The sequence below is a fragment of the Poecilia formosa genome, unplaced genomic scaffold (assembly GCF_000485575.1).
Source record: "Poecilia formosa unplaced genomic scaffold, Poecilia_formosa-5.1.2 Scaffold105, whole genome shotgun sequence".
In the NCBI taxonomy this organism is placed as follows: domain Eukaryota; kingdom Metazoa; phylum Chordata; class Actinopteri; order Cyprinodontiformes; family Poeciliidae; genus Poecilia; species Poecilia formosa.
The window spans coordinates 1,050,270-1,074,712 of record NW_006800044.1 but is presented as its reverse complement, the minus strand read 5'-3'; the positions used below and the strand labels follow the sequence as shown (position 1 = coordinate 1,074,712).

The 24,443-nt window shown below is 40.9% G+C and overlaps 1 protein-coding gene across 1 annotated transcript; it reads right to left on the bottom strand.

Moving 5' to 3' along the window:
* znf1035 (zinc finger protein 1035) lies at positions 1 to 23,555 on the bottom strand. The gene is made up of 4 exons (XM_007559556.2): positions 23,029 to 23,555; positions 11,101 to 11,155; positions 9,378 to 9,435; positions 1 to 9,290 (listed from the first exon to the last, which is right to left on the bottom strand). The coding sequence occupies exon 4, from the start codon at positions 9,247 to 9,249 to the stop codon at positions 535 to 537; it is 8,715 nt and encodes a 2,904-aa protein (XP_007559618.1). The 5' UTR covers positions 9,250 to 9,290; positions 9,378 to 9,435; positions 11,101 to 11,155; positions 23,029 to 23,555; the 3' UTR covers positions 1 to 534.
* Positions 23,556 to 24,443: the final 888 nt, after the last annotated feature.

The following is a 24,443-nucleotide window of genomic DNA, read 5'->3' as shown; positions in this document are numbered from 1 at the left end:
TGTATTTTAGAACTGAATTTACTGCATTAACTAATTTCCTTAAGAAAAAAAAAGTATCAGGTGGTGAAAACAACATTCCATCAAAGCATGTTGTCAGTGTCTGTACAAGACTTTTTCACATTATCAAAAAAGAAACAATTGGTAAAAGGCATACAAGAAATAAACTGAAAATTACAAAATTATATTGTACAGGAATAGTAATAGCATAGAAAGGGGGATCAAAGGAATACAATTACCAGGGTAAACCCTAATTTACACATTGTGAATCAAATATGCTAAACCTAAAGGTCGTTAACCAAGCCATATTGGTCAATATTTATTCTCTTAAACAATAATTCAACAATTTTAACACAGATTTACAAACACTGTCTCTGAAACTAAGACGTTTAACTAAAAAGATGTTCTGACATACTGACGAAAGTCAAGTGCTTTATGAATACGCAACAAGTAAGGTCCAAAGAGTTGGAAGAACACATAAGTAAGGCATGAAGGGGACCATAAAATACCTTGAGTTAATTAGATAACCGGGATCCATTACTCAGAGGGTGCAGCGTGAGAAAGCTGATGTTCTTCCAGAAGGTGAGGAAAAGCAAAAGCTTTGTCACATTCTGTGCATTCGTACACGACCTCACCAACATGGCTTTCCTGATGCTGTCTAAGGAGTGCCCGCTTGCTGAATGACTTGTAGCACATGTCACAACGGTACTCTCCAGCTTGTTTTTCAGCATGCAGTCTCATGTGGTTAGATAAATCCTGGGCTGTGTAGAATTTGGCTCGACACTGGACACACTTGAAAGTCTTGTCCAGGTCGGCTGTCGTGGGGGCATGCTCTTTGGGACCATGTTGTCTGAGCTGATGCTTTCTGAGATATCGTTTCTTGGCGAATGACTTTCCACAGGTCTCACATTTGAACTCCTTCCAATTGTTGGGGTGTTTATTGTTCTGATGCTCCAGGAGGCTGCTTTTGGAGGAGAACTGCATTGTGCACTCATGGCACTTGTACAGGTCCTCTCCAGTAACGTCCACTTCCTCTTCATCCCATGCAGCCTGATGAGCTGAACTTGCATCAGCTGGATCGGAGGTTGTGTTCTCCACTTCTTTCTGGCCTTGCAAGGCACATAGATGGCCGCAAAGAGCCTCTTTTCCCAGAAAGATTCCACTGCACAGTGAACATTCATATTCAGCGGGTGTTGTAGGCCGAAGCAGTTCTTGTCCTTCAAGCTCACCTTCAGTGGCGTCGCATTCAGCCTTTTCCGTTTCAGGTGCACAATCAGGGTGCGCTGGAAAATGATGGATCAGTTCTGTGGCACTGGCAAAACATTGGTGGCAAACTGGACATATGAACCCATCTGATGAGTCTTGTTCCTGAACGTCTCCGGTTGCTGTGCCAACATGGGTTTCAAGATGACGGAGAAAGTTTTGAGATGAGGAAAAACTACTGTTGCACTGATTGCACGGATATTCCCGATCAGACCATGATGACTGCTGATGGGTGTTCCGGTGCTTCTTCAGGTGAGATGCATGAAGAAAATGTTTATTGCACTCTTTGCAAATGTAGGGTCGCTCTACTGCTTCCAAGCAGCCATGCTCTGAGAGTTCTTCTGGATCTCTGAAGCGCTCATTGCAGATGCCACAGCGGTACCTGAACTCTGTGCTATATCCAAACACACTTTTAGACTGTTTATGCTCTCCCTTTGAACCTGAAGATGAGGCACTGTCACCTAACACTGAGTGGGTCTTCCGATGCTCGGCTCTGCTGCTCTTGCACTGGAAAATCTTATTGCAGATATCGCATGGAAAGCTCTCTTCACGGTGGGTGGACATATGCTCTGCTAATTGTGTGGGTCCAGCAAAACCAAGGTCACATTTGGAACAACGGAATGGACGACTCCTCCCATGAGAGTGCTTATGGTTCCGTAACGCAAAGAGAGTAACAAATCCTCTGCCGCATGTCTGACATTGAAACTCAGACTTATGCATACGCTGATGCTGCTGAAGCTGGGATGCCTGGAAGAAACATTTACCACATTCTGCACATTCATGTGGCTTTTTGCCCAGATGACACAACTGGTGATCCTCAAGACTTTCAGATGTTGGGAATGTCTTCCCACACACATGGCATGGGAAATAAGGGGCAGAGTCAGAATCGCTGTCACTGCCAAGGTTTTGATCATCATCACTGTCACCGTTGGTACTTACATGACTGCTTGATTGCTGGTCAGCACCTCCCCTTTGCAGATTTGCACTCCTAATGTCCCTAATTTCTTTTGGATGCCATTTTTTATAGTGTCTATACAGCGACCTTTTGGATGCGTACACTTTGCTGCAGCACTGGCAATGAAATATCTCATCAGCATGCTCTCCACTGTAATGTTCACATAAGGCTAGCCTCGTCAAAAAATGTTGGTCACACAATTTGCAGGAAAAGGGTTTGTTACTATCATGACTTGCGTTGTGATTTTCAAGCTCAGACATAGTGCTAAAGACCCTGGTGCAAAGGGAACAGAAGTACCTCTGGTGGGCCATATGCAGTTTCATGTGTCTTCTCAGGTTTCCTTGATTAGAGAACCTTCGTCCACACTTGGAACATTTATTCGCTCTTCTCTCTTGTTCCTCCCTTCCATGGTCTTCAAGGTGACTTATGAGCAATAGACCATCAGTGAAGCTTTTCTCGCATTCTGAACATTGGTACTGTACAGTTTTCTTTTCTGCTTTGGAGTTGGTACTGTTGCCCTGATTTCCATAGGAGCTTTGTGTTGATTCATCTTCTGGCTCTTCCTTGCAGGGGACATTAGTTGGTGAAACCTTTGCTCTTGTTGTTGTTGCTGCTGATCTGAAATTATCTTTGGACTTGGAGATAAATGCATCATCAATCTCTGCTTTAACAGGAATGTCCAGGTATTGGGTAACATTTCTACATTTTCTGATGTGATTGCGCTGTTGAGTCTTGTTCCAGAAGCCCTTGTTGCAGTATTTACAGCTGTATGGTGTTTTTGTTGCATGCGCACGCTGATGACCAATTAGTCCTGCTCTGTTATTGAAACACATGTTACACTGCTGGCAGACAAACTGATCTGAGGTGCCAGACATTAGAGCTGCTCCTGGTTTGGACAATACACCAGCATGACTACTGGATGCTTTTCCATAACTTTCATCCACAGGCTCTTCTTTAATTTTTTGGATATTGGACAGAAGTTGTTGCAGCGGAGCAGCTGACATGGGCTGAGCATCCGTTTCCAGCTTGTGTGTACTTAAAAAATGCTCTTGGAGTTGTGAAAACAGCAAGAATCGTGAACTGCAGTATGCACATGAAAAGCCTTTTGGTGGGCCCTGAGGGGATGGCTGCTTGCTTTTAGAAATGTTTGGTGAGCTAGAGATTAGAATGCAAGTTTTTTTGTGGTGTTCAAGCTGTTTTTCAGAGAAAAATCCACCACACCTGTCGCAGAGAGCACTGCCCGGCCGAGTCGCATCCTTGCACTTGGGATAATGACGTATAAGATAATCACTTCTAATAAATTTCTCTCCACAGTGCTTGCACGAATACGGTCTCTCCCCCGTGTGTAACCGCGTGTGCACATTTAATTGCCAGCTGTTTTTGAAAGCACGGGGGCAGTAGCTGCATACAAACTTCAAGTCTTTGTTAAATAAAGGATGAATTTTCACCAAAATCTTTTTCCTTATGCCATCAAGTTGTTTGGCAATATTGTGAGTTGGTTGATCACGTTCCTGCAGTGAAGTATGCGATTCATTTATTGTTCTTTTGCATTTTTTCAGCCTTTGGTGTTGTTTCAGCGTTTTCTCGTGAGAAAAGGCTGAACCGCAACGTGAACACCTGAATTTCTTTATAGTGTGGAACATAGTATTGTGTCTGGACAGTCTCCTCTCAGTTGGGAAGCTTTTCAAGCAAACCTTGCATTCAAAACTCTCCTGCTCATCAAGAGGCCTCAGGTAGCATTTACTTTGCCAACCTCTTCCAACATCTTCCAGGCTGATTTTGGGGATTCTCACCTCTAGCCGTGTCTTTTTACTTTTGCACAGAGCCTGGTGCACTTTAAGATGATCATATCGTGAAAAGCAGCTGTCACAGGCTTTGCAACGATACGGCTTTACCTCGTTATGCGTCAGAATGTGATGCCTCAGGCTTCGTGCTTTCACAAAGGTCTTGGTGCAGAATTTGCATTTCAACTCAACGTCAGCCTCCGATGGGAACTTTTCTGATGCCATATTTGCCTCAGCATTCACTTTGAGCTTTGGCTGAGATGTTTCTGACCCACTGTCACAAACGGCTTCGTGTTTTATACACAGAGTTTGATTCTTGAATCTTTGGTTACAGTGCATACATTTGAAGGGTTGCAGACGAGTATGTGTAACACTGTGTCGAAGTAAAAGTGATCTGTACCTGAATCGCTTTGGGCAGTAGGAGCATTTAAGCTTGAACAGGTTCTTTGCATTGGAGTTTGAAGGCGTTTGTTGGCTTTTCTGACTCACTTGGATTGAGTTTGATTCAAGACTACCATTAGTTGATTGATCAGCAGAGGAGCTCTCTTGCGTTGTGATGCAAAGCAACTTGTGACGAGAGATCATGTTTGCTCCATAGTACTGACTGCATTTTGTACACTGATGGAGTGACTTATTCTTGTGGGCAATTAAATGCATTTGTAAACGGTTTTTTTTCCAAAATCTGCGGGGACAAATTGTACAACAATATCGTTTTTTCATCAGATTACTAGTGTCTTCTTCTTTAGGGGGACTGTTTATTGGAGGTGCGCAGGTCTCTGAGTGAATTTTGAGGTATATCGATTTATAAAACTGTCTTCCACAGTTGGCACAGGAAAAAGGTTTGTCCCCAGTGTGCTTAACCATGTGACGTATCAGAGAATGACGACTTGTAAATTTCTTCTTGCAGTATGGACACTGGTTTAAAGAAGATTTGGAAATGTGTGTGAGGGAGTGTGTTCTTAGTTTTTGCGCATCATCAAATGTTTCTTTGCACAACGAACATCGTAACAATTTGTGGCTATTCTTCTCTTTGACAGAGTTCGAGGACTGTTGTGGTTTCATAAGAGTTTCCTCTTCAGACTTACATATGGATTTGTCTTTATTTCTGTGTGTCTGGAGATGCCTAAACAGATATACCGGATACTGAAACTTCGCCGGGCACTCTGGGCATTGAAGCATTCCCTTTTTCTCTCTAGGGTGGGAGCTTCGGTGCTGGATCAAATCTCCAATTGTGGGTAGAATCTTTCTGCAAACTGTGCATTGTATCCTCTTCTGGTGGACAACTCTGTGACTAATCAGATGAGTAAGCTTCTTAAATCCCTTTCTACACTCCAGACAGCGGTATGGTCTTTCGCCACGATGATTGCGTTCATGTTTCTTTAGTGTTGACAGAACATGAAAACATAGTCCACAAAAGCGACAGGTCAAAGTAGGTTTTGGGCAGTCTTCTGCAATGTCTGGCTGACTGGTGCTCTCTTCGGTTACTGTGTCATCTGGAGAGGATCGTTTGGGCATGACAGATTTCCTATACTTGATTATTTTGCCAGTGTGCTTAAATAACTCGTGTTTTTTCATATGTCTGTACTTTCCAGAGGGATGGAAAAAAATTGCTGGACAGTGATTGCATTTGTACTGAATGGGGGACATTCCTGAACCTTGGGGTGCCTGCTGTTTTGCTTCTGCCCCCTTCTCTTGTGTTATGTGTACAGATTCTTTTGAGCTTGGTCTCTGCTCATTTTCCATCACAGACGTTTTACGTAATCGCACCCTCTCCCTTGCGAGGCGATTAATGGTTTCTCGCAGGCAGGTTAGTTTAATATGTCTATATCTGTTGGACGCTGCTGTGAAAGCAGCCTTGCACAAGGGACAGACATATTTGCCACCAACTTTCTTCTTGCCTCCAGATATTGCATTTCGGATGCAGAAACGTAAATGCCGAGCCCTGTTGTAGGAATACTTGAAAAGTCGCGGACATAGAGGACATTTATTTAACGAACTAGTCTCAGCTGTGTAGGACAAGGAAGCCACGTTTTTCCTTTTGTGCATGTTGTAGATGTGCTTTTTGATCTTTCTCTTAGTTGAAAAAGTTTTGCCACAAAAATGACAGATATTCGTTTTGGAGATGTCAAGAAGCCTGACATAACATTGCGTCATGCTTTTATATGAAAGGTTTTGAGCCTGGATTTTCGGGGTTGGTTTTGGACTTTTTACAACAACAGGGTCTGTCTTCTTAGCCAACAGAGATTGCTTGCACCTCCCAGGAACTTTTCTGTGATGATTCAGAGCACTAGACTGTGAAAAATACACACCACACCCAATGCACCTATAAGGTGTTCGACCAGTGTGATCACGCATATGCTTGATGTAGTGATTTTTTTTGGAAAATAAGAGTCCGCACCTATTGCACTTGTGCCGACCACAGTTTTTCTTCTCTGAGATGACCTCACCACACAAATGGTCTTTGTCTTGTTCATTTTTCAACATATAAACATCACACGTCTTGCAAAATTGATAACTTAGCATTGGATGACAACAGTAGTGGTGCTCAATTAGATTGTCTACACTGTTGGCTGTGTGTAGGCAATCAGCACAGTTGTAGGTGTCGTTTACCTCTGTTGACTCCATGTTCATCAATACAACAACGGGGTGCATGAAGGGTCTCATACGTATGGAAGAAGTCAGTTGAGGTGCTGGCGGTTTCAACTGGTCCATTGGGTCCTCATCAGGTCTCTTCCCTGGTGTTTCTTGAAGTTGATATGAGGTATTGTAAGTTTCAACATCGCCACATGAAGACTCGTCTCCAGAGAGAGGCTCCCCATACAACAAACTTGGTTCTGACAAGGAGAGATCCAACTTTTCAAATGAGTCCTTTGTATCTTCAGGAAAATTTAAATCATGTTCGACTTGTTCTTGGGTTGTAAAACTGTCATTTATTGAATTGTGGGGATCTGGGAAGAAGGCTGAATTTGTATTCTCCTCTTGACTGTCTGATTTCTCTTCCGACAGTGAATTGACATCAAATCCTGCATCGGGTTGTAAACAAGACTTTAACTCACTGAAATCTTGTGTGTTACTTTCAGTTTTCAAAGCTCTGGTTATACATTCTGGATCTGTATGGGAGGTAGTTTTTGTGCTCTCAACTGGACTTGTCCATTCCTCTGAATGACTGGAAAGCAGATCCGTGTTCAAGATATCATTAGATGCAGTGTCATGAATGGGACTGGGACTAGATTCTGGATTTGAAGGCGAATTTGGAGCTTCCTTGTCTAGTGGGTTTCTCATTTCCTCATCAGTATGCAACTCTGTGTCTGAACTATTTTCTTTTAAAGGGAATTCTGAATTTCTGACAATATCAATAGTATCTGCAGAGATAGTCTCACTTGTGACAGTGGGACTAGACCCTTCACTTGGAGAATTTGGTGCAATCTTTAATGATGGCCTTTCATTTTCAGGAACTGCATGCAAGTTTGTGTCCAAATCACCTTGTTTTAATGGGGATTCTGTATGATCTTCCACACAGTTATGGTTTTTGTCACAAGGGTCATCAGAAATAAAGTCAGTTAGATTAGGGGTACAACCACCTTGGGAGAAAATTGGGCTTATTTTTTCTGATGGGCTCCTTTTTTCCATTTCTACAGTAGGGTCAACGTCAGTGCCTGAAGATGAAGGTTGCAAGGCAGAATTATTCTGACCAGAATTCTTCGAAATGCTGTCATTGATAGCAGTGGAGCCACAACAATCTGGAACTTGGGAATTCATGTTTGACTTTGCTGTATTTGTAGCCACTTTGTGTGTTTGGAGATGTTCATCTGTACCTGAACTATGTGATGACATTACATCACTGGCTACATCTTTGTTTTTACGGTCAATCATCTCTTCAAAAGACTGGCCCCTCGTATCACCCGACCTGCAACAATCTACGTCTGGAGAAAGAGTTGACTTTTCCTCCACTACAGAATTTGAAAATTGTTCATCTTTCTGTTTCTCTTGACAAATATTTGTACCTGCATTGGAGTCACTTGAATGACTATCACTCACTCCACCAAGACTTTCACAGAATTGTGATTCAGGTAACTGCAAACTGAACTCTATGTCGGGGTTGTTGCTACTTGAGATGCTTTCACTTTGCTCATCATCATTGCAATCTGAAGAACTTGCTTCATTCAGGGTCAGCGGGTAAGATGCGTCCTTCTGGATTCCTCTTTCATGTTGGTCAGTTTCTATTAGTTCATCTTTGCCATTAGTGGGAACTGGACTTAACGATGTTTTTTCATTAAGAACTTCCTCATTCAATGAGTCTGATTTTTCCCAAAGGTTTTCTAAGGCCTGACTTTTTTGCAGCATGTTGTCATTTACAACTGGGTCTTGATCACCAGTTGAGTCAGTTAAGTTTGGAGGCTCATCCTCCTTGTCCACTAGATGCTGACGACTTCCATCTCCAGAACATTTCTCAGTCATTTGGAAGTCTGAATATGCAGCTTTTCCAAGATCCCTGTCCACGTCAATCTTTTGTTTTTGATGATGATAAACATTTCCATCGCATTCATTCCCTTTCGTCCTTGCATCAGAAGAGGTAGCAGAAGAGTGATTGTGTTCCCTGTAACCTTTGACTGAAAATGAACTTGTCTCTGACATATTAGGACACAGTCTTGCATTCTGTGAATTTTGATTTCCAGCTGGAGGGTAAAGGTATTTTGTTGAGCTTTCATTTGAAACAATGTCCGTTTTTGGCCGAGGGAAAACATTCGCTTGAGTGAATTTGCATGAGGGCCTTGCTTCCCTTGCATCAGTGTCAGAGTAGTTTGTAGCAGAGGAGTTCCCACGATATGACATGTTCCGCATGTCTCGGTCTTGCTTAGGATGATGAAAATCAGGTGCAAATGAAGAATGATACGATCCCGATGTTGAAAACTGGTTTGAAGAGTAATTGGGAAAATCTCTGTTCCTGCATCTTTGTGGGTAATCCCTTCCCATTTGTTGTCTATCAGCTTGCCATTGTCTTTCATAGTACCTATTATAGGCACAGTCTGATCTTGGAGTTTCAAAACTGTTATTTCTGCAATAGTTTGCGTTGAAGTTTGTGTGTGGTACAGGGACTTCTCGTGAGCCCCGTGTACCGGAGAAGTCATGATGTCCAGTGAAGTTCCCTATATGCTGGGACAGAGGTCTACCCGAGTCCGCAGTCCTCCTTCGAGGATCTGATGAACGAGGTGGAATGTTTGGGAAGTATGAATTCCAGCCATGAGCCATTCTCTAGCGGGACCAGGCGAAATCGGTTTTTGCATCCAATCCTGAAAGTACACAGACAAGAGAAAAACAAATGTTTTAGTAAAATCTTTGACAACCAATATACTACAGCAGAAAGAATATTTGTTCACCTCTATTTCGACAAACAAGCACCATCCCAGGTTATCGGGGCCTCATCTGGTAGGCAGCCTGCATTAAAATATGTAGGAATATTTGTCAATACTCCATGTCTCTTCAAAGTCAGAGTATGGCTGTTAAAATAAGTATTTAACACATCACCAATTTTCCAAGTAATTATCTTTCTAAAATAATTACTTAGAAAACCTGCCTATTGGTGCAAAACAACATCAGTCAAACCTAAGGTTTTTTTTAAAAAGGCGTCTCATTACAACACACAGTCAGCATTTATATTACGATAATGTACTTTGTCCAGATGAGACCAAAATTTTAAGTGAATTGACATTTTAGCAGTTTGTATTTGAGACAAATTAAGTATCTGGGCTTTTTTAGGCAATTATAACACCCAGACAGAGGGTGAAACATAACATCAATTTAGGCTTCAACCTCAACAATAATAATTATTATATACTGCAGCAATCCATGCAATAAAAATATTTCATGGATCTCAGAGCTATTTAAATAGGCAGGACTAGTGCACAAAGTAAGGCACCCTGAGATCCATTTGTGCAGACAAATCACTGTGTGGCCCCTTTACAACACTCAGTAGCCCTCCTCAGCTCCTGCTGTCGCTACACGCAATGGGATGAATATATCTTGATTACAACTCAAAACCACAACCATTCATACACTGCAAATGGAAATGCACTGAAATTGGATGGAGATGAACGAGACATTAACCGACATGACAGAAACTTGATAATGCAGAAGGGGCTCAAGTTACACCATTTCACCCCCCAGGACCCTGCTGCTGTGTGGTACTGCATGTGTTACACAGGGGCGGATGAATCCCCCATCTAGAACCAGCTAGCTCTCCAACCAGTCTAAGCCCTTTCCAGCCACCCTGCAATACTATAGCAAAGCACATGGCTGAGGACCCTCAAGACTTCCTTGGAACCAGCAGAGTGTTGTTTCATTTTCAAGCATTGGTGCTGCAGAAGAAACTACTCGTGGTTAAAGTCTAGTGCAATTCACCACAACCTGTTTAAATATTAAAGGCATGAAATCAGGCATCCAGCAAACCAAGATAGTCTTAATGGTGTCGATGCCCTTGCTGCCAAGAAGTTGGTCACAAACATAATTTAGAGCTACATCCCCAACGCTCAACTTGCATAGGAACTCACAATGCTTTGATTGGCCGTTTACCATGTGCTGGCTGGTGAATTAAGGTTTTTTTCCTCTAGTCCAGCTACAGATTGGACTAGAGTGTTTTCGGGGCTAAGGCCAGGTTGGGTCTGGGTGGAAACACAACGATCTGCTGCTCAGTGAACACTATGACTACTTCATCACTGAAACTGGTTTAGTGATGAACCAGTTTCATCGCTAAAGGGTAAAACTTTGGAAAGAAGCCATTAGGTTAAATGGAGTACTAAAGAGAAGAGCACACAAGTAAGTATGAGTTAGCATTTGGAATGGACCACCTCCTACTGTCTCTGATGAAGCCTCAACTCTAGTTTACACCAAGTCTGGATTTGTGAACTCCACATTTTAGAATTAATTTTGGTAATAACACAAATTTATTCTTAAATAGGCCAACTTCTTTCTGTCCTTAGTTCTTTTTGTCGGTTTACTCAAGAGATAATGAGTTCCTTTTAACTAAACTAAATTCAAGACAAATGTATGCATTAGACAAAACATATCTATAATACAAAGGAGCAAAATATTCAAAAGTGTTACCTGATGGTAAGGCGTCTCCTGGTATGTGAATCTTGAGGAAGCTGGTCCTGACCATCTGCAAGAATAATAAAAGGATTGTTATTAGCAGACTATGCATTCATAATATCAGTAAAACTACTTTTTTGTTTGAGAAGTCAACAGATCTTGCTGCTTTTGGATGTCTGTACTATAGTGATTAGGGGCACATCGATCAGAAAAGTGCAGTTTTCTGGTCGATGGTGGATCATTAAAGAGCCTGACCTGCCAATTCCGATTTTGGCTGCCATTTCCTTTTTTGTTGTTGTTTGAAATGTTATTAAATACAGCGAGAAGGTCGAAGGTTGATTAATGTTAACTGTAAACATGCAGATGTGACCTGGTGAGTGGGTCTATCAGTCAAAGCTCTCTCATGGCAAAGCAAAAATGAGGACAGTGGTTGGTTTTTAGACCTTTGCCTAAAAACAGGTAAATAGAATTGGTGGATAAGCTTGGCATCACATGTAAGTATCGGCCAATCACTGACGTTCCAAAATTGTATTGGTGTACCCCTAGTGGAGTACAATAATAAAACTACCCCTCTTGTTCTGACAAAGAGGAAGAGAATAAACAAAGGAAAACAGCAGTCTCAGATATCCTGCAGCAATTGCCTGAGAGAATTTGCCACAGCACACCATGTTCAACGTTCCACAAATTCCTACTGCACCACAGCGCAAGGTTCATAGACTCAAGCATAGGAACATGCAATTCAATTCAATAGGTTTAAAAGTATAGTGCTGCTGGTTCTACTTTCTGCCTGTAATCAATTTTATTATAGTCAGCAAAGTGCAATAACATGATATATTAGCAATATGGTTGTGGAAGTTTTGGTTGCACAGAACAAGAAGCAAAAATTCCACCTGCTTGATATTCACCAGCTTCCAGAGGATAGCTGCCATATTTGGTCTACTTCACAAGGCAACATGTTTGCAAACCTCACCTATGGCCTTTAGGGGTTTATCACCAACTTACTACTAACTTCTGTGGTTTAGGTCAGCACAAAGAAGCGCAAAACAGGACTTACACATATAGAAAAAGTTGGCAAATTTCTGAGTAAATAATTACCTGAAAGACTTTACATTTCTGGCCATGCTGAAACAAAATTTCTAACCACACTCCTTTTTCACAGTTAAAGTGACAGTTTCTTTAATTAGTACTGTAGCAAGAACATCAAAAATAATGTTACAATTCCTTAAATACAGGTAGTTAGTTGAGGCAAAAAACAAAACAAAACAAAAAACGCATGGCACTTGCTGACCATTTTAAATGCAATGCAGTCAAAATCCTACAAGGTCACATTAACTGAATACAACTAACATGAATAAAACTAGCTCATGCGGTTCTGACTCTACCACAAAGGTGTTTGAAACTTTATGGTTCTGTGTGTTGCTCCAAATTAAGCATCTTGGAGAATTTAGAGAGTGTGATGAAGAACTGGGGCAAAATGAAAAACAAAACAAACAAAAAAAACTTTGCCCAAAATAGTATTTTTCCTAAACAGGAAGTTGAGCCTCAATCATTTCAAACTCCAAATACTTCCTTAAGAAAAGCAGATTCCTTAACCCATTTCCATAAAAGAGAAACACTGCTAACTATCTTTTCTAGCATACAGACAGAGTAACTACAAAGGTGAACAGGAGAGACCTGTTTGATTAGTCTATTCTAAAGCTAATTCACTGTTCATCCTATGGAGCTGTTCTTGCTTTCACTCTGATAACTTAGTCATGCATGAAGCATGAGTAGTACAAGTCTCAACAATGCTCTTCCCAATTTGCAAGACTTTACCTGTTTACACTGGTTTGGTTTCAGCAGACGAAAAGTTATACGCTTTCATGAGTTTAAAAATCAAAGACTTAGGACAATTTATTCTCGAGATCCTTGAAAAATCGGATGATTGTGAAGTTGACCTGTGACTAGTTGACTCATTATTTTGAGATATAGTAAAATTGATGATCCTACCTAGTAGCCAATTATTCTGGACCCATTATGCAAAGAGGGTTGAGTCTCATAGTACATGGCAACTTTTTAGGATTTACAGTGTTCTGGATGGTAAATGGCCGACATTTGTAAAGCGATTTATCAAGTCTGAGGTCTCCAAAACCCTTTACAACACAATGAGTCACTCCTCCATCCATGCACACATTGATGGAGATAAGTAACTGTTGGGTAAAACTAATCATTGTTTTATCATTTTATTTGAGTGTTTTATCTAAATGTGATCAGTTACCTAACTGGCTCTGACCAGTTATTCTTTAAGATTCTTTCTTTAGCTATGATGCAATTTCCCACTCAAGGGGTCCATCTGTTCTGTTATCTCAGCACTGTTCCACTGAAGAAGGTCATCATAATAAAACCCAATTCCCAAGCAGAATTGAGCAGAGCTCACCAATCTTTGATCCTGAGCGGGTTAGAGGTTGTGGATCGCTCCCTTTGCAAAGGAAGCCATAAAAACCTCATTGGTCTTGTGTCTGGTTCTTTACAGGCCTTGAGCTAATTTTAAAAACCCCAACAGTAACATTGTAGCCTCAACTACCTTAAGATCAACAAGCGCAATGTTGTCATTCAATCAGCGCCACACTGACCAGGTTCAGACTCAAAGTCTACAGACACTCATCTCAAAAATTGCAAACCATAGAGAGCATTAATATGAAAAGTTGATACATCCCTGGAATCTCTGAAGGTACTGCAGATTCGTAGCTCAGGTGAAAAAAACTGTAGAAAGGAAAACTATTCTTATAACACTATCAATCTGGAATTCTTTAAAGAATGAAAAGAAGAAGGACATTGTTGGAAAATAGGCAAAAAGTAAGTAAGTAAGGGTCAGAACAAATATGTATTGCTTCTTCCACAAATATGTGGAAGAAGCAATACCAAGCTGTTTGGCCTACATCCAAAATGATGTGTGTGATAAAAGACCAGAGCCCCTTCTCCAAGGGTGTGTGGCTTTCACCAGTTCAGTCAACCCTGGGCCGGATTTGTCTTCACTAGCAGATCCTGTGTCAATTTTCCTTGTTTTTCATGACTTGATTTGATAAGCAGACTGCATTCCTTGAGTAGTTTGTGGTTTACATAACTGCTGGAGTGAAGGCTGGACCTTGCAAGATAAATAGTTTTCATTATGTTTGGTCAGCAAAGAATTTCTATAGACCAAATGAAATATGGGTTTATTTGACTCAGCCACTCCATCCAGACGGAGGATGAGTTGTAATATAATTTTAGGCTTTAATCTTCACTCCTTGACACTTGATTGATTTAAGCACAACCTCAAAGTTCCCCAACTGAGTGCTGCTGCAAATGACAATATCAATGGGTCAACCACAGATACCGCACACTCATGGTCCAGCCATGTTTTCATGTTTCTGCCATATTATACTCTTGGCAAGAATCAAATCAGACACAAACCGGCTAAAGTGAAACTTCCCAAGGGACAAGGGGCCAATGACTCAATATTACTCTGAATGTACAATGGCCCAGTCAAACCCTAAATCTTTGACTTAGTTAAGAATCTCAGGAAATACTTCAAAGTTGATTGTCATAGGAGCTTCAAATCTTCCTGAGCTTGAATCTTTGAGAGGAAGACCAGGAAAATAGTTGAGACACCATATAAAGGCCTGACTGGTGACATTATTAGCCTAGTTGCCTTGCAGCAAATCTTGCTTTCATATTTTATTCCAGGGCTTTTTTTTGTATGAAACATGTTCATCCCCCACTGACCTGGATTTTCTCCAGGTACTCTAGTTTCCTTCAACACTCAAAAGGAAAACATGCATACTATGTAACTGGCTGCTATGAATTCCCCTCATGTGTGTGCTGTTGATCCTGTATGTCCTGTGTGACCTGCCTTTTGGCCACTCAAAACTGGACAGAGCTCGCAGGTCCACTACAACCCTGTAAGAATTAACCAGGAAAAAACAGATGGATGTGCAAAGCTGGTGGAGACATGCCCCACAGACTTGTAGCTTTAATGACAGTGAAACCTTCTACAAAGTAATATCTCAAGAGAGTCTGAACACAAATGCGTGCAAACATTTCAGATATGTTAAAGATTTTAGCATTATTCCTTTCATTATCATACCAATAGTGTTGTTGATTTATTGAATTAATTACATTGAAAAATATGATATGTGATTAAATGTGGAAGGGCTAAAGAGGTGTGAATACTTTTGGAAGACATTCCCCTCAAAGAAAAAGCCACAACGTTGCTTGAGAAAGTAGTTCACACATTATGCCTACCACTGTCTGCCGAAGGAGGCACTTCAGACACACTCAATCCTCCTCAAAGAAACCCACTGAAAGGGGAAAAAAGGAAGAAAGAAAATCATCTACAGAATGTTGTGTGACAAGTGGGGATATCACAAGACCAGGTGGAACAAATCAGGTGGGACCAGGAGAGCAGTGATTGTTAGAATGCTTGCAAGAGAAAGCAAGAGTGAGCACAAAATTACCATGCTTTGGACTTTGTAAGCCTTGATTATTCCCAATGGAGCTGTACCATTTTGTTGTTTCCTTTTCTGGGTAAAGTACAATGGACTCAACATATTAATTTCTTGTCTATGTCATTCCAGTTGCTGACCAACAGTTCTGGCAGCTCATTGCAAGAGCTCAGCAAGTTTGGCAAGGGACTGTGTTTCTCCTCCCCTCCCCCATCTGGTGAAAGCACATGGCTTTGGAATGTGAATCCTCCATCACAGGACAGAGAAATCATTCAAAGACTTATCCTTAAGGAACTGATTTGACCGACCATTTGGATGTCAGTGCCATCTACAGACTGGGTAGAACTGATGTTACAGAACATTTGCATAACTATGCCCGTCTCAAAGCATAGCCAACTAATTGATGCCAAAAACCTTGATTCAGGAAAAATGCAATCCCTGCCTGCTTCTCAGTAGTCTTTTTAGTGATTAAACTAAGGGCTAGGTTTCAACACCATCACCTACATGGCTACCTACTGCAAAGTAATCTATTAATAATACTACAGTTATTCTTTGACCAATCAAAAAGAGAAAACATATAAGTAAGAAGGCTGTAATAGGTGGAACCACTGTATGGCCCTGTAGGTGTGGGAAAGGGCAGCAGTCAAGACTTCTTTACATCATATAAAGTAGAGGCAGGGGACAAAATCTATTTTCCGATCCATCGATTAATGAAACGCCATTTTCCTATTAAGTTAATCACCTAATTTAGACAGAAACAAATCATGGAACTCTGGAGCTCACAAATGCCACGTCTGGACAGTTTGTCTTGAACACCAACCAGAAACACCAGAGCATGGCTGAGCAAGAAAAGACAGCCAATATGCTGCACACTAAAGGAAAAAAAAAAAAAAAACAAAACCCTGGAAAGACATCATATGCAGGCTGTGTTTAAAATTGGCTGACAAGTTTGAGGAAAAATGATAAACATGAGAAACAATTTTATACTCTTCCACTCAGGTTTACAGTGCCTCCCACTGTAAACCACAAGACAGTCAAACGATTCGGAAAATAAAACCTATTGCTCTTACGTAGCTCTTATCTCAAAGGATTTGAAAACGTCAACAGTCATTGAGAATCAGGAATTAATATAGGAATCTCCACACTATGTGACCAAAGTCACAAGATCACTAAGCTGGCAGTACAACTCTAACCTGTGATGCAAGGACAACCACTGCAATAAAATCCTAGGCAACTGCAAAGTTATGTTTCTGATGTGTGCCTACCAATGTGTGGTGCTAAGAAGGATTGAGACACTGATAAGGTGAAAGATTTTGGACTCGTTTACCTGTTAGTTCAATCAGTTGTCTATGAGTTTAGTGAAGATCTCCAAACATATCTTTCAGAGGTGTTGACACACTTAAGGATTTTTTAAGCATGTGGTTTCATTTCGATTGTCAGATTTTTTTACCCATTGAACTAAAGCATCTTTGGTTCTTCATTATTATAGATGCATAGAAGTTGGTAGTTAAATTGTCAAGTGCCTAAAGATTACCACCCTTTAATACTACATGATCAAGGTCAGACAGTATTTCAACAAAAATATTCTGGAAACGCTTGAACATGGGGAAGATGAACCACCGAGATGGGTATGTTAGTCTTTCTTATTTACAGCTCAAGTTTTGCTTGGCAATTTTCCAAAGCGCCTTGCCATCTGAGGAGTGGAGAAATTGTTATACTGAAGGAATCTGCTACATGATTTAGGTACTGAAATGCTTTTGTTCACACCTCTGGGTAATTATTCTTGCCAACCATACTGTACTGTATAGCGTTGCCAGGTTTCCAGGGAGTATCATAATGGCTTGTATGGAAACTTTGTTTAGCATTACAGAAATATAAATTTCAGTATCATTTGTGTCATTGTACCTACAAAATAAAATATCAGACCCATGTGGCCCTGTTATAATCTCACATAAGGGCATTGTGGATATTTATTGTGCAAAAACAGGGCACTAACATATCTCAAAGCCTAACATGCTAGAAAAAACCTTTTCTGAACTGCTCTCCATGGCCACAATTAACTCTGAGGAGAGCATCTGACTGCTCAACACATATTACGCCCTTGATATGTTGTTGCTATACCACAGTTTCCCTGTGTGATTTGTCATAACCAGAGCTTCACCACCAATCTAGATTGATCCTGAATGTCCAGATACAGACATGTGACAACTAAAGGTGCAACCTTTACGATCAGTAAAAAAAAAAAACCTTCAATATTGTACAAGAGTGAAGTAATCCTCAAAGGTTGAGTACAATGGTACTCCAAGCAATAGCAGAATAAAGTTAGCCATGCCCATTCTCCCTGAAAAGAGAAGCGATCCAAATTCACTACATAACTTTTGGCATGTAGCGAATTTGTGTATCAGTACTTATTACATTTATGTAATTGTTGCTACTCAAAGATTCAGTACAAACTGCCTCAAAATCCCTAAAATAATTAAAAACTGGAGGAGGCGAGGTAGCAGCATACCTATCATCTAGGACTAGTATGTAACTAGTCCTTCAGTATACTAGATGACAGGATGCTGGTAGCTCCTGCATTGTTTTTAATTATTTTATGCATTTTGAGGCAGTTTGTACTGAACCTTTGAGTAGCTTATATGCAACAATTACATAAATGTAATAAATAAGTACATATGCACTTAAGTGCATAAGTACTTAAGTCTACAGTACACTGTGTTTCCAAGAATTATAACCATTAGGGACACTTGAACACTTAAACCGCTTCGCCTGCTATTGGTGGTCAGAGATTCCTGGTGGCACCAGTACATGGCAGCCTTGCCTCTGTAAGGCTGCCATGTTGTAGTTACTAATCAGTAGCTTACCACCACTGGTGTGAATGCGTGAATGACTGAATGCAATGTGAAGCACTCTGGACTTGATGAAGCACTATATGACCACAGGCTATTTACCATAAACCTACAAGACTATGAACCTGAAACCGTAAACCTAACAAATAATATTGTAAATCATTCCACCCCTAAACTTTAGTGTACATACTGTGCACTTCAGTCTTGCATAAAGACCAAATATCTGATGCTATAAGACTCACTACCATTTTTTCAGCAGACAGATAAAGCAATCACTATTTTACATTTATATTTGTGGCTGACAAAGACTATATTTATCAGCTTTGTCATGGCAAAGGAACACAGAAGATAACCAAGATGGCGCCTCACTAAGGCACACAGTTGCTGTGGTTGTGTAGGCAGCACAAGCTTCAAACACGTGACATTAAAGCTTCCTGTAAAATGAACAGCTGCAGTCACACCTCAGAGGACAGTGAGCAGGGCTCCAGGCTTGGTGAACTGGATAGGTTAATGGCAAGCCTTCAATCTTATTCAGCTTAGGAAACAATGAGTTTCTGACCAGTAACAGGTCTCAGAAAAAACGGTTCATTTCCTTCTGATGCTGTGTGCAAGTCAGAGCAGATCCAAAATCAGAAAGTCTTGGGAGTCACGCCAAACCTCTCTACCAATGGTTTACCAAAGACAAAGATTTCAAAATAAAAATGCTATTTTAGCTAGTCAGGTGAAAAAAAAGAAAAAGAAAAAAAGAAAACTGCTTTGCGTATGGATACATGTCTACTTTCTTTTCATATTTAGACAAACTTCAGTCCATTTTGGGGGGAGTTTTATATGGAAGACCAACAAAATGTAGGAAAAGGATGCATATTCCAATTTTTTTTATTTTTTACTACAAATAAAAGTCTGAATAGAATGGCACAAAGTCACATATCGACCTTTTTTTGCTGTAACGCAGACCTACACACTAACATCATGTGTTTAATACAAAGGATTTAATATGGCGCAGGGAACAAGCTTTGCAGCTAAAACTGATTGAACAGTTCCGAAAAGGTTTTCAACATGGTTTAGAGGAGAGGGATTGAAGGAATATGTGACCATTCTTTTAGGAGGCAATTTTATGAAGTGAGACACCAATGCTTAAAGAAAACTTTAGCTTGTTGTCCCTGGTTTAACTCATTCCCAAGGTTTGTCTTCAGGTTGAGGTCAAGATTCTGATCAGTCAAGTTTCTCTATTATATATATATATAAAGGGGTGTTGAGTTCAGAATGACATCATGTCTTAGCTTTCTTCTGGATGTGGTGTTATAGATGTTTTGGTAGGTTTGCAGTTGAACTATAGTCTGGTAAAGGATGCAAATGGTGCAGAGAGATATTGACAGCTTGGCATAGAGCTTTCCAATATAATTATGCTTTAAAGTTCTCCACGAATTGATCCCTCAACTCTCATTTGCTCCCTAGTCTACATAATGATGTTTGTTCTAAAGTGTTGTTTAACTATGTAGTCAATCACCAATCCAAGTTCCCTAAACCAGCTATATTCTGCATGTTTTTGAAGTTTCCCTGTTGCCACTTACCAAATTCAAATGAATATCATTGTCTGACTTTTGCAGAACATAAAATGAGTCAAGTGTACTGAAGCAGAGTCACATATGAAATGTGTAAGCTTTAGCACATTGCCTTTTAAGCTGTATGGGCCTAAACAGCACAGTGGAGATACAGATAGAGGTCCACACAGCTGGACCCATGTTAGAAATCTGATCACAACTGAAAGCACTGAATCTCATTGAAGGTAATCAGAGTAAAAAAGGGCCATTTATGTACAACATTTTACATGGCTATAATGGGTTAAACAAGCTAAAGAGGAGATTATTTTTCCAAAGAACTCTTCCAAATAAAATTAACCTCAGCCGAGATTTACATGTTGCCATCATAAATGGGAAAGTGTATAAATCTAGACAGCAAAAAAACACCCTTCCTTAGGAGCAACAAAACAAGAACATGTAAGAATGTCACTAAGATCAGACTGGAGGTCAAAATAAATATCAAAAATAAATACTAAAGGTGTGTCGATCGATCGGCCGCCGATCATAATCGGCCGATTTCTGTGAAAAAGTGTATGATCGGTGATCGCCGATCACGGTCTCTTGTTGCCGACCACCTGTATCTCATTCGCAGTCTGCGTGAGCAGCTGACCTCCGCTTTCCTTCACACTGCGCAAGTGCGCTGCAGTAAATCCTAAGCAATATGATGTGGAACTACAACGCCCAGAGTGAACGGGGAAGTTTGCGTGTTGCGGTGGAAATTTACCTCGGAGGTGAAGCANTTGTTGCCGACCACCTGTATCTCATTCGCAGTCTGCGTGAGCAGCTGACATCCGCTTTCCTTCACACTGCGCAAGTGCGCCGCAGTAAATCCTAGGTAATATGATGTGAAACTACAACGCCCAGAGTGAACGGGGAAGTTTGCGTGTTGCGGTGGAAATTTACCTCGGAGGTGAAGCATGTCAAAATGCATCAACACAATGAATCTAATGTGACGTTTTTAAAAATAAAAAAAGCAAGCACTTGACGGAGTTTGGCTACATTGAGGCTCAATGCAGGAAAAAAGGACATCCGGAGTGGCCAGAAAAGCAGCGCACAACTACCAACACTCACCCGGATTAGCATCAAGGGCTGAATGCTCAACAAATAAACCTAAAAATAATCTAAGTCTTCGAACTAGCGGTGTAAGATGCTGGTTCTGTTCTCGTTGTTGAACCGCCGCAACGCGCTACTGTTAGTAATATTTCACAGACGTAGCGCCGTTTCTGCTCCACCTGCAGTGAACTCTCACGCCGAACCTCTGCTTAAAGCTGCAGCACGTAACTTGAAAAAAAAGAAAAGATATGTAGTAAAACTTTCGCTATCCTAACACAAGACAGATAATCGATCTCCTCTGCCTCCTCCTGTGTTCTTCAGAATTACTCCGCTCGGTCAGAAACAACCAATCAGAACCAGCATTAATCAGCTAGCCAAGCTATCAGGAAGGATTGTTTATTTTGATGCAGCCTGCGTTTGACTTTGAATTAATGTTTCCTTTTTTACGTGACATTATTTGATATAAACAGATGTATTTGACTCATGTATAATTTATGGTATGGAGAGAATTACTATTAAATATTATTTTACTGATTGCTGATTATTCAGTCCTTTTAACTGAATAGCTGCTGTATTGTGCCTGCATGTTTTATGCTTAAATTAGGTGAATTTATTGCCAGATCTTTTTTTTTTTATTATTTTGTCAGATCACATAGTAGCATTTATACCTAAAGCCAAAAAAAAAAAATAAAAAATTAACAGTCAATCCAGGTGATCGGCAGAGATCAGTGATCGGCAGAGATCGGCCTCATTGGTGATTGGTATGGGAATCGGCAGCAGAAAACCTGATCGGAGCATCTCTAATAAACACACATCATGTGCAGCCATTACTATTNTAACGCAAAAAAAAAAAAAAATTAACAGTCAATCCAGGTGATCGGCAGAGATCAGTGATCGGCCTCATTGGTGATTGGTATGGGAATCGGCAGCAGAAAACCTGATCGGAGCATCTCTAATAAATACACATCATGTGCAGCCATTACTATTGTCATGGAGAAGGGCTTTCTAAAACTCAGTTCGAATAACAATACCACACCATAGTTGCAGGGCAAAGTATTAATAAATCATCAAAAAAAAACTATGAAAAAGTAGGAAAAAATATGCTGTTGATATCTTATGTTTTAACTACCATATATATTTGACAGCGTTTAAATTAAGTTATTCATTATTAGATTTACAGATGCTACAATCTTAGGCATTTACATACACCTGCTGAGTATTTGTGTGTCTTAACAATATGCTCCAGATAAAAATAAAAACAGGACATGGCAACATTACGACTAATACCTCAACAAAATGTAAAAGTTTAATGTCAGTTTGTGTTTGTAGTGAACAAGCACTGTGCTTATCCTTCTGGAAGTGGTTTGGAGTTTCAAATACTTAATTTTCTATTTTAAGACCTTGTTCTGCAGAACTTTGAAAATTACTTCATTTGTGGGACAAATAAGAAATAGGCACGACTTTTTCCCCCGTTTCATTTATCTCCAACAAGACTTAATTAGTTATCACATAACTAATCGATGTACACAAAAATGCAGCATTTGAGATGATTTACCAGGTAAATGTGTGTATCAGATCTATGTCTTTGAGCTGACAATCATCCACACCTTTGTGAATTTGAACTTAAAGTAAGGTTTAATTTGGGAGGAAAAAAAATAGCACGTACTTTCAGCGTCTGTGACCGTCTTGAAGAGCTGTAGTAGCTCCTAGCTTGAATGTTATGGTCAACTACTGTAGCTTTAGTGAGAGGGCAGGTGGTTAAAATGCCACCAGCATACTCCAGCCACATTAATAAAACACGCAGAACCACAGCAGCAGGGTGTTTTGTGACTCCGGCCACGTGTTTGACAATTTTTCAATGATGTTTGCAGCTTCTCAGATTGAAGCTAGCTTAGTTAGTGCCTAGCATGCTGCTAACTAGCTAGCTGTAACACAGAGCAGCTAACTAGCTAGCTGTAACACAGAGCAGCTAATAGCTTGCTTAGAAGGAGCTCTTACCAGATCGCGGATCCACGATGATCTTTATCCGTGCTGCCAGGTGTCCTTCGAGGTTTATCAGCTACAGCTCTTTGTGGTGAAACGATCACGTAATACACGTTGCACTCCTTTCTCTTTATTTGTCAGGAATAAAATAGAAACCACTTCACATACGTCTTTCTTCCTTCTTCCTCATTAAAAACAGCCAGGAAGCAGTTTTCAACCTTTGTGGTCTCAGAACCGGTGCTGGACCTCTCGATCAGAAACCCTTGCGTGTTTTTCTCCTCGACGAGGGGCAACTTGGCATGTAATTAGCCGGACTGCGGAGCTAGCTCTAGATCCGCCTCCATTATCTCGATTTGCGTATTTACGAACAATGAGCACGGACTTTTGCGTACGTTACACAACCGTCTCCCAACAGCCAATAACAAGATGCGGGGACTCCAAGAAAGCCCGCCCCCTAACGGTCTCCCGGCTCTGGGCTGGCTGCTGGGGCGGTAGCACGACTCCCCGTGGACTGGTGCACTGTGGTTCCCTCCCTGCAAAGGTTCAAAGCCCCTGAAGGTTGCAGTGACAGTGGCACCTCGGATGACTGAAGCCTTCCCCTGTGCTCGTTCATAATCCTACTGTCCGTATTGCACTAGCAGCTGCTGTCACAGGAACCCCAAAGAACCTCTGGTGGAGTTGTGTGGGGGTTGGGATTGAAAGGGTTAAGTTGCTTACACCATTTTGTGTGCAGGACTTTAAAATGGCGCCTCCCTTCCTGGTGCCTGTCTATCTGAAAACCCCTCTGGTGGGGTAGGTATGTGCAAGAGCTGGATCACAATCGAAAAGGAGTACCTTGAAGGAAAAGTGTTCTAAGCCCAGTCCTGACTCAGATGAACAGGAATTTATTCAGAACCACACAGTTCATATTTTTCCTTTATGGTCTAACATAATTGTTTTCACCCCACAAGAACAGGTGTCACAGACTAGATCATTGGACACCTTTAAATGTCTCCTTTTGGCTTTTGCTTTTGCCTCTCTCCCTCTTTTCCTGAGCTGGGTTAATAACACTTGTACCAAGCAATCAATATGTTACAACCTATGAATACAAGACTGGATCAAAATGAGTTTATATCAGAAATTAATTTGTACAAATCTTCCACAGTCCACCCCTGATGCTCTGGTAGCGCAGCTCCCCTCTGTAAGCATGCATGATGGTTCCCTCCTTGCAAAGGCATGTGTGCTCCGCGGCTTGCATTGGCACAGATTCCATTTGTCAGTGAAGTCCTCACCAGAGACTCAGCACTCTCCTGTGCACTCCCATAACCATCCTGTCTATGGTGGTTCCCTAACTGCAGTCACAGACCAAAAGGCTGATTTGTGATAAAAAAAAATAAAAAGGCATTTAAAGGGTTAACTGCTCACAGCCATTTTGTGTGCTGGACTTGCCA